This window comes from Pan paniscus, chromosome 4 (assembly GCF_029289425.2).
Source record: "Pan paniscus chromosome 4, NHGRI_mPanPan1-v2.0_pri, whole genome shotgun sequence".
NCBI lineage: Eukaryota > Metazoa > Chordata > Mammalia > Primates > Hominidae > Pan > Pan paniscus.
The window spans coordinates 128,052,130-128,062,866 of record NC_073253.2 but is presented as its reverse complement, the minus strand read 5'-3'; the positions used below and the strand labels follow the sequence as shown (position 1 = coordinate 128,062,866).

The 10,737-nt window shown below is 45.9% G+C and overlaps 1 protein-coding gene across 2 annotated transcripts; it reads right to left on the bottom strand.

Annotated features, from left to right (window-relative positions):
- Positions 1-53: 53 nt before the first annotated feature.
- Positions 54-7,673, bottom strand: CCNI2 (cyclin I family member 2). 2 transcript variants are annotated; one of them, XM_055112633.2, is made up of 3 exons: positions 2,814-7,673; positions 2,263-2,394; positions 54-1,394 (listed from the first exon to the last, which is right to left on the bottom strand). In XM_055112633.2, exons 1-3 carry the CDS (start codon positions 3,240-3,242, stop codon positions 1,275-1,277), a joined length of 681 nt encoding a protein of 226 aa, XP_054968608.1. In that variant the 5' UTR covers positions 3,243-7,673; the 3' UTR covers positions 54-1,274. The 2 variants fall into 2 exon arrangements, with proteins under 2 accessions (XP_054968608.1, XP_034816381.1); XM_034960490.3 differs by having other exon boundaries at positions 2,263-2,391.
- Positions 7,674-10,737: the final 3,064 nt, after the last annotated feature.

The following is a 10,737-nucleotide window of genomic DNA, read 5'->3' as shown; positions in this document are numbered from 1 at the left end:
CACAGAAAATGCTTCTGAAAGAAATACTAAACCAGATCTTGGCTATCTGTCAAATCCTCAGGTAGTTATGTAGTGAACATCACATGGTCCCCCTCTGAAACCGGGTCTTGATCCCCCAGCTGCATGCTAGCTCATACCCAAAGGTGCTTTGGAGGCTGGGGCTGTGCCATCTCCCCTGTTCAGCTGCAAGAACTCACCCCAAGCTTTCCAGGAGCCATGGGTTCTGCCTCTCCCTATTCCTGATCCCTACCATGGGTACTGGGCATAGAGAAAAAAAACTATGCTTTTGAGCTTCCTAGTCTGTACCAGACACATTGATAAAACCTCCTATGGGTTTTTTAGCATCGCAACTGCAAACACATTTCCTTCAACCTTGATTGAAGGTGGTTCAGTTCTGGAAAAACTATGGCTTTTCCCACAGAGGGACTAATGAGGCTTGTCTATGAGTAAACATTCGAGTACCAAGTACATTAAAGGCTTGATCCTATGTTTTTAGATAAACAGAAGTATTACTATAACCTCCAGAAAAAGGGTCACTTGATTTTTAGTTGGACAAAAGCAACTTGGGCATTAATTCTATTCTCATAAACAGGAGTTTAAAACATTTTTATTGAAGGTTTGGAACTGGACACACAACTTCTTCCCTGCCTCCTCAGACCCAGAGATCAGCTAAGGGTGACCCCTGTGGCAATGGCAGTGATTTCACCATCCCCAAACTGGGAGAAGTTGGAGGGAGGTAGGAAAGCTTGGAAAGGGTATTAGGAGATGATCTCCTCCTGAACAGATGCCACAGTGAAATTCAGCCATCCAGCCATGCCTGAAATGCTCATGGGCCCCTTGTACTTTACCCCCAGCACATGGCCCTCCTGTCCCTCTCAGGGGTCCCAGAGTTCCCAAGGACCAGCTTCATTGACACAGCCAAGTCCTCAAGTCTCAAGCAGCTTTCTTAGACATAATTGCTTGGGGTGGAATGTTAAGTCACATGGTTTGGGAGGCCTTTTTCCTTGCTCAACAGCAGATGCCCCTGTTTAGAGAGAGGTAGCATCTGTCATCAACCAGTGAGGCCAGATGTATCTGTCAAGAGTTCAGGTCTCTAGGTTTGGTGGGCCAGGACAGTTCAGCTGCTCTACTTGTTCATTTGTGGGGTCTCAAAGCCTGACAAGCCGATGGAAGGGATAGCAGAGATGCTGGCAAGTTGGTGACTTTTCCAAAACATCCACCATATCTAAGGGCACAGACCTATCAGGAAACTGGAGTCCTCCAATGTTACACCCCTATACCTCAAGTGCAGCCCAGTGTGGACTTCCAAGGATGCATACCTCCTCTTCTTCATTAACTTTTGCAGCAAGCCTCAAGGAAGTAATTGTGGCGCAATGCAGGTATTTCTCTTTTACCTGCAGTATGGAACAAACACATTTGAGCAGAATATGAATGCCAGAAACAAACTGAAAAGCATCTGTGTTTGTTTTCTTTTATATACTTTTTTGACATGGAGTCTCACTCTGTTGCCCAGGCTGGAGTGCAGTGGCATGATCTTGGCTCACTGCAACCTCCACCTCCTGATTTTGAGCGATTCTCCTGTCACAGCCTCCTGAGTAGCTAGGACTATAGGGGCGGGCCACCACACCTGGCTAATTTTTGTATTTTTAATAGAGACAGGGTTTCACCATGCTGGCCAGGATGGTCTCCAACTCCTGACCTCAAGTGATCCACACCCCTTGGCCTCCCAAATTGCTGGGATTACAGGCGTGAGCCATTGCACCCAGCCGTTTGTTTTAATAAGCTTTTTTTCCCCATTTTTAAAAGGCTCAATTTCTCCACAAGACAGAATGTTAGTGCCGTTTTTAGATCTGACCAACGAAGATGCTCCTGATTTCAGAACTGCAGATGACTGGGCAGTATTCCTTCATTTCGGGACTGGAGGTGGGAAATATGGCACCTTCTCAGGGAACCCAGTCTCATCCTAGCCTCAAGCTGCCCTCGACAGGTTAAGACAAGCACATCCTACCTCATTACACAGGAAGCCCTTTCCCAGCTAGGTCCTCTCACGCTCCCCAAGTCCAATCCTGATGACCACATGACCCTGAGACAGCCAGTGTAGGATGTGGAGAGGTTCCAACACCAGCTCTTCCACTCGGAGCAAGTTAGTTTATACACCTTGGTTTTGAGCATCTGGAAACTCTCACCTCTCAAGCAGGAATGGGGAGCAAAGGTTAGTTTCTTCTCTCACCATCTGCCACCGTCCCTCAGAGGCCTCCCTACCTTCACTGAAATCAGGAGGCGGCCGAAGATGGTGAGGGCCAGGTTAAAAGTGGACCGGGAGAAGTAAAAGGTGTTCTGAAGCCGCAGGAGCCACAACACGACTTCCTCGAAGGCGTCGCAGATTTCATCCTGCTAGGAAGAAGAGCAGGTGGGGCGAGGAAGGTCGCTAGCGGCCACTCCTGGTCCCCCAGCAGCAGGAGCCTCCTGCTTAAGGTGCGGGGGGTGGGGCAGTGAGAAGTCCCTTCCCCCGCATGCCCGCTGGGAGCAAGCGCCCCCCGGCGCAGCGGCTCACCCATCACCCCCACCCCTCGCGCCCGCTTTTCGTCGTAGGCTGAGTTCCTTGATTCAAACAGGCCCTCTTCCGAAGGCCCTGCTAGCAAGACGCCCTCCTAGAGAGAAGCTGGTGGATCTAGCCTCGTGCCTCTCGTGAGGGGCCACACCTGGGGAAGGGCCCGGCCTCCAGTTGCAGAACACCCCAGCGCGGGTGCAGGTGGAGGCTACATCGGCCTGCCGTGCACGCGCGAGGAGGGCCACGCGGCAGCGACGGGTACCTGGGGTTTGCCGCCCCGCCACAGGCGCGCCTCGCGGTCCTGGGCCAGCTGCAAGTGGCAGAGCAGCCGGCGCTCGTCCAGGTCGCCTTCCAGGTTGCGCGGCTTGCGGGACTGTGGAGCCGGCCGCGGAGCTTGCTCTGCGGCGGCGGCGGGGACCGGGTCTGCGGTTTTCCCGGCTGGCGCCGTACCGCGCCGGGGCCGCACGGGGACTGCTGCGGACGCCGCGTGGAGGGAGGCCGCTCCGGGCTGGCGGGTCCCAGGGCACCTGCTCCGGTTGCTCCGGGGCAGAGGGGCCTCCCCCGGAGACGGCGGGGGAGGAACGCCCAGGGCTGTTTCCTCCAGACCGGCGCCGGGACGCCCGCCTGGGCTCTGGACGGCGCTGACCTCTGAGCTCGACGGCTGCGGCGGGAGCTGAGCCCCCGAGGCCATGTCGTGAGCGGGATCCTAAGTCTGAGTTGCCGCTTACCCCGGCATTTTATAACCCAGCTCCCGGAACACTGCAGCCTGGAGCGCCGCCGGGGGAGGTGGGGAGGCGGGCACGGCGGGCCCCACCCACAACGCTCGCGGTGGAGCTACCTCTGGCGCACCGGGCCGCGCCTCGCCTCCTGGGCACTCGCCCCGCGGGTGGGCGGCGCGCACCCAGGATGCGGCAGGACTGGGCGCGCACAGGCGGGTGGCGGACCCCCCCCCTTCCCTCCATCCCCGCTGCTGCCTAGCGCACGCCTCTTCCCCCCTGCCGGCCGTGCTCCCTGAGCAGAGCCCCCAGCCAGGGGTGGGGCGGCTGGAGACTGCGCCCGCCTTGGGCCAGGACTCCCGGACACAGACCCCGGGTCTTACCTCACATTACACACTTGGGGACACAAGACCAGGTAAAGAAGCAGCGAGAGCGCCCTCCTCAGACAGGCTTGAAATGGAATTCCAGACGCGCTGTGTGATCTCATGCATGTGTCGTGACCTCTCAGAGCCTTGGCTACCTCTTCTCCAAAAACAAAAGTGATAATACCTCCCTCACAAGGTGATTCATTCATATATATATATGTTTATGTATCTATACATACATATATAGCTATAAACGTATAATAAGGAAAATCATACAAATCATATATATGTATACACATACATACATAAATTTTAGGGGTGGATCTTGCTATGTTGCCCAAGCTGGAGTGCAGTGGCTATTCTCAGGTGTGATCGCAGCACACTACAACCTCAAACTCCTGGACTCAAGCTACCCTCAACCTCAGCTTCTCAAGTAGCTGAGACTTACAGGTGCACACCACCACGCCTGGCTCCTAAATTATATTTTGTTTAAAAAATTCATTACATTAAATGTATATTAAAAATATATGGGAATACCAGAAGGACAAGAAAGAGAGGAACAGAAGAAATATTTGAAACAATAACGACTGAGAATGAATATTTCCAAATTAATGCCAAACACCAAACCACAATTCTAGGAAGCTCTGAGAACATTAAGCAAGATAAATGCCAAGAACTACACCTAGACATTCCTATTTAAACCGTAGAAAATCAAAAGAAACTATCAACAGAGTCAGCAGACAACCTATAGAGTGGGAGAAAAGTGTTAGCAAAGTAAGCATTCGACAAAGGTCTTAATATCCAGAATCTGTAAGGAATTTAATTAAACAAGCAAAAAACAACCCCATCAAAAAACAGGCAAAAAGACATGAACAGACTTCTCAAAGGGAGATATACAAGCGGTCAACAAACATGAAAAAATGCTCCACATCACTAATCATCAGAGTAATGCATCTCACACCAATCAGAATGGCTATTAAAAAGTCAAAAACCAACAGATGCTGGTGAGGCTGCAGGGAAAAGGGAATGCTTATACACTGCTGGTGGTAATGTAAATTAGTTCAGTCACTGTTGAAAGCAGTTTAGAGATTTCTCAAACAACTTAAAACAGTACTATTCAACCCAGCAGTCCCTTTACTGGGTATATACGCAAAAGGAAAATAAATTGTTCTACCATAAAGACACATACATTTGCATGTTCATCACAGTACTAGTCACAGTAGCAAAGACATGGAGTCAACCTAGGTGCCCTTCAGTGATGGACTGGATAAAGAAAATGTGGTACATATACAATATGGAATACTATGTAGTCATTAAAAAGAATGAAATCATGTCCTTTGTAGCAAACATGGATGTAGTTGGAAGCTATTATTCCAAGCAAATGAACACAGGAACAGAAAATCATATACTACATGCTCTCACTTTTAAGCGAGCATTGAGTACACATGGATGTAAAGATGGCAACAGTAGACACTGGAGGCTACCAGAGCGGGGAGGGAAGGAGGGGACAAGGGTTGGATAACTATGGGGTACTGTGCTCAGTACCTGGGTGACAGGATCATTCATACCCCAAATATCAGCATCACACAATATACCAGAATCTAAAATAAAAGTTGAAAAAAGCCTGCAGAAAATCAAGATTAAAAAAAAAAATCTCAAAAAAAGCTGGCCTGTAATCTCAGCACTTTGGGAGGCTGAGGTGGGCGGATCACTTGAGGTCAGGAGTTCAAGACCAGCCTGGCCAATATGGTGAAACCCTGTCTCTACTAAAAATACAAAATTAGCCAGGTGTGGTGGCACATGTCTGTAGTCCCTGCTACTCAGGAGGCTGAGGCACAAGAATCGCTTGAATCCAAGAGGTGGAGGTTGCAGTAAACTGAGATCATGCCACTGCACTCCAGCCTGGGTGACAGAGGGAGACTCCATCTAAAAAAAAAGAAAAGGAAAGAAAAGAAAAGAAAAAAGAAAGAAAGAAAGAGCAAGCAAAGCTGGGAGCAGGAGCAGGGTAGGATGAGGTGGAAATAAGATAAGGTGGGATAAGGATAAGAATCACATTGGACTTGTCTTCGGAAATCATGCAAGCAAGAAGAGAGTGGGGTGAAATATTTAAAATTTTGAGAGAAAACCCCCACCATCCTAGAATTCTGTATTCAGTGAAATTATCCTTCAGAAGTGAAAGAGAAATACTTTCACAAGCAAAATTGAAGGTATTTCTCACCAGTAGACCTGCTTTGCAAGAAATGTTAAAAGAAATTTTTCAGAGAGAAGGAAAATGATATAGGTCATAAATTTCGAGCTACATAAAGAAAGAACTTTAAGGAATAAGTGAAAGTAAAATAAAACTTTTGTTTTTCTTATTCCTAATTGATCTAATAATCATTTATTCAAAATAATAATAATGTATTTGATGATTGTAGGTTATGGATAAGTTGAATGAATGACAATAATGATACTAGCCATGAGAGGGAAGAGTTAAGAATACTTTGTTTTAAGTTACCTGCATTACCTGGAAAGCAGTATAATGTTACTCGAAAGTGGACTTGAATTAGTTATAAATGTATATTGCCAACTCTAGGGCAACCAGCAAAAAAAGTTTTTAAAAAGTATAATTCATATGCACTAAGAAAGGAGAGAAAATGGAATCATATAAAATGCTAATAACACCAGATGGTAACTTGAATCCACAGGAAACAAGGAAGAGAACGAGAAATAATAAGAAGATTAATATTACAAACTATAAATATAAACTTGGCTCTGTTTTCTTCTCTCGGCTACTTTGGAAGATTTAAAATACTTAAAATTTTATAACATAAAGTTATAACAAAGTATTGTTTGGTTTATAACATGTAAATGTAATCCATGTAACAATAATAGCACAAAAAGAGGAGGAGGGAATAGAGCTATACGGGAGTTACATTTATATATGTCACTGGAATTCAATTATTATAACTCTGAAGTATTATAGATTCTGATAAGATCTATATTGGAAGCCCTAGAGCTTTTTTTTTTTTTTTTTTTTTGAGACGCAGTTTCACTCTGTCACCCAGGCTGGAGTGCAGTGACGTGATCTCAGCTCACTGCAACCTCTGCCTCCCGGGTTCAAGTGATTCTCCTGCCTCAGCCTCCCAAGTAGCTGGGACTACAGGAGCCCACCACCATGCCCAGCTAATTTTGTATTTTTAGTAGAGACGGGGTTTCACCATATTGGCCAAGCTCGTCTTAGACTCCTGACCTTGTGATCCGCCCACTTTGGCCTCCCAAAGTGTTGGGATTACAGGCATGATCCACCGTGCCCGGCCTTTTTTTTTTTTTTTTTTTTTTTTTTTTGAGACGAAGTCTTGCTCTGTTGCCCAGGCTGGAGTGCAATGGTGCGATCTTGGCTCACTGCAACCTCCGCCTCCTGGGTTCAAGCGATTCTCCTGCCGCAGCCTCCTGAGTAGCTGGGATTACAGGTGTATGCCACTGTGTCTGGCTAATTTTTCTGTTATTTGTAGAAATGGGGTTTTTCTATGTTGGCAAGGCTGGTCTCGAACTCCTGACGTCAAGCGATTCACCTGCCTCTGTCTCCCAGAGTGCTGGGATTACAGGCATGAGCCACTGGGCCCGCCAAGAAAATAACTTTGAAAAATAGTAAACCAATAATTAAAGAAATTCAAATGTTAAACTATAAAAGATTCACATAATGAAAAACCATTGAAGGAGGAACAGAAGAACAGAAAGACAATATGATGTATTAAAAAACAAAAAGCAGGCTGGGCATGATGGCTCACTCCTGCAATCCCACCACTTTGGGAGGCTGAGGAGGGAGGACTGCTTGAGCCCAGCTGTTTGAGACCAGCCTGGGCAGCATAGAGAGACCTCGTCTCTACCAAAAAAAAGAAAAAGCAGGGTGTGGTGGCACACACCTGTGGTCCGAGCTACTTAGGAGGCTGAGGCAGGAGGATGGCTTGAGGCTTGAGCCCAGGAAGTTGAGGCTGCAGTGAGCCTTGTTTGTATCATTGCACTCCAGCCTGGGTGACAGAGTGAGGCCCCATCTCAAAAAAGGAAGGAAGAAAGGAGGGATGGAGGGAGGGAGGGAGGGAGGGAGGGAAGGAAGGAAGGAAGGAAGGAAGGAAGGAAGGAAGGAAGGAAGGAAGGAAGAAAGAAAGGAGGGATGGAGGGAGGGAGGGAAGGAAGGAAGGAAGAAAGGAGGGATGGAGGGAGGGAAGGAAGGAAGGAAGGGTGGAAGGGAAAGAGGGAGGGAGGAAGGAAGGGAAAACAAAAAGTAAAATGGGAGACTTAAATCTAATATTATCAATAATAACATTAAATGTGAATGGGCTAAATAATTGTATTAAGTCTGCTAGGGCTGTGTTATGGACGGAATGTTTGTGACCCTCCCAAATTCATATTTTTTTGTTTGTTTGTTTTTTGTTTTTGAGACGGAGTCTCATTCTGTCGTCCAGGCTGGAGTGCAGTGATGCCATCTCGGCTCACTGAAAGCTCTGCCTCTTGGGTTCAAGAGATTCTCCTGCCTCAGCCTCTCGAGTAGTTGGGACTACAGGCACATGCCACCATGCCCAGCTAATTTTTGTATTTTTAGTAGAGACAGGGTTTAGCCATGTTGGCCAGGCTGGCCTTGAACTCCTAACCTCAAGTGTTCCTCCCGTCTTAGCCTCCCAAAGTGCTGGGATTACAGTAGTGAACTACCACACCCTGTTGCAAATTCATATTTTGAAACCCTAACCTGCAATGTGATGGTATTTAGAGATGAGGCCTTTGGGAGGAAATTAGGACTCTCAGACGTCATGAGGGTGGGACCCTTGGGATGGAATTAGTGCCCTTCTAAGAAGAACTTGCTCCCTATCGCTCCCTATCCTCAGCTTATTCTGTGAGGCAAGTATCACCCTGATGCTCTAACCAAGAAAGAGAGAGAGAGACAGAGAGAGAGACAGAGAGACAGAGAGAGAGCCAGAAAAGAAAACAAGGTTGGTTTTAACATCTAAAAATCAATATGTATCTGATAAAGGACATAAACACATTATATCAGAAAAAGCATCTGACAAAATCTGACACTTTTTCATAATAAAAAACACTCCACAAACTAGAAAATGTTCCAGCGTAAAGGGCATTTATGAAAAACCTGCAGATAACATCAGACTTAATGGTAAATGAACAAATACTTTCCACCTGAAATCATCAATAAGACAAGAATGTCTGTGTTCACAGCTTCTGTTCAACAATGTACAGGAGAGTCCAGCTAGGGCAATTAGTCAAGAAAAAGAAAAAGCATCCAGGTTGGAAAGAAATCATATCATCTTTATTTGCAGATGATATGACTTTGTATATAGAAAATCTTAAGGAATCCACTAAAAAGAAAGTTCAGGAAAGTTGCAGAGTACAAGATCAATGTACTATAAAAGTCAACTTTATTTCTATACACTTTAATGAATAATCTGAAAATGAATTTTAAAAGAGTTTCATTTACAACAGCATAAAAAGAATAAAATATTTGTTACAAAAATTAGCCGGGTGTGGTGGCACGTGCCTGTAATCCCAGCTACTCGGGAGGATGAGGCAGGAGAATCGCTTGAACTCGGGAGGGAGGTGGAGGTTGCAGTAAGCCAAGATTATGCCATTGCACTCCAACCTGGGCCACAGATTGAGACTCCATCTCAGAAAACAAACAAACAAACAAAAATAAAGTATTTGGGAAAAATATTAATATAATCAAAAAATGTAAAACTTATACATTGAAAACTACAAAACATCACTAAAAGAAATTAAAGAAAACCTAAATAAATGGAAAGACATTCTGTGTTCATGGGTAGGAAGACTTAAATTGTTAAAATGGCAATACTCTCCAAATTAATCTACATATTTTGCATAATCCCTGTTAAACTTCCAGCTGTCTTTTTGCAGATATCGACAAAGTGTTCTTGAAATTCTTATAGCAATTCAAGGGATTCAAAATGGCCAAAACAATCTTGAAAAAGAAGAAAGTTGGAGGCCCCACACTATATAATTTCAAAACTTACTACAAACATGTAGTAGTCAGGACAGTGTGGTATTGGTATTAGGATGGACTATACATCAATGGACTAGAATTGAGAGTCTAGAAATCAATGCTCACATTTACGATCAGTTTAACAAAGGTGCCAGTTCAATGGGGTAAAGAATAGGTTTTTCAGACAAGATCAGGCTCTTTCAGGGTGGTATGGCTGTAGACAAGAATAGTCTTTTCAGCAAATGGTTCTGGGACAGCTGGATATTCACATGCAGAAGAATGAATTTGAGTCCCTCCATCACACTCTATACAAAAATAAAATAGTACCGGGCATGGTGGATCACGCCTGTAATCCCAGCACTTTGGGAGGCTGAGGCGGGTGGATCACCTGAGGTCGGGAGTTTGAGACTAGCCTAACCAACGTGGAGAAACCCTGTGTCTACTAAAAATACAAAATTAGCCGGGCATAGTGGCGCATGCCTGTAATCCCAGCTACTCAGGAGGCTGAGGCAGGAGAATTGCTTGAACCCGGGAGGCAGAGGTTGCGGTGAGCCAAGATCGCGCCACTGCACTCCAGCTTGGGTGACAGAACGAGACTCTGTCTCATAAACAAAAAACAAAAAGCAAAACAAAACAAAACAAACAAACAAAAAAACAAACCCCGGGCCGGGCACGGTGGCTCACGCCTGTAATCTCAGCACTTTGGGAGGCGGAGGCGGGCGGATCACGAGGTCAGGAGATTGAGACCATCCTGGCTAACACAATGAAACCCCGTCTTTACGAAAAATACAAAAAAAAAAAATTAGCCAGGCGTGGTGGCGGGCTCCTGTAGTCCCAGCTACTCAGGAGGCTGAGGCAGGAGAATGGGTGAACCCAGGAGGCGGAGCTTGCAGTGAGCCGAGATGGCACCACTGCACTCCAGCCTGGGCGACAGAGTGAGACTCCGTCTCAAAAACAAAAACAAAAAACCCTGAAAAATAGGTTATAGACCTGAATGTGACAGCTAAAACTATAAAACTCTAGGTAAATCTTCATAATCTTGGGTTAGGAAATGGTTTCTTACTTATCAAAAGCATAGTGACAAAAGAAAAAATATGTAAATTGGACTTGATCAAAATT

Bases quoted from the DNA above. Each gene is read 5' to 3' on its own strand.
- CCNI2 (XM_055112633.2), bottom strand. From the start codon at position 3,242: ATGGCCTCGGGGGCTCAGCTCCCGCCGCAGCCGTCGAGCTCAGAGGTC. The intron at 2,395-2,813 runs GTACCCGTCGCT...TCTTCTTCCTAG, and splicing joins GGCGGGGCGGCAAACCCCAG to CAGGATGAAATCTGCGACGC. The intron at 1,395-2,262 runs GTAGGGAGGCCT...TCCATACTGCAG, and splicing joins GCCTCCTGATTTCAGTGAAG to GTAAAAGAGAAATACCTGCA.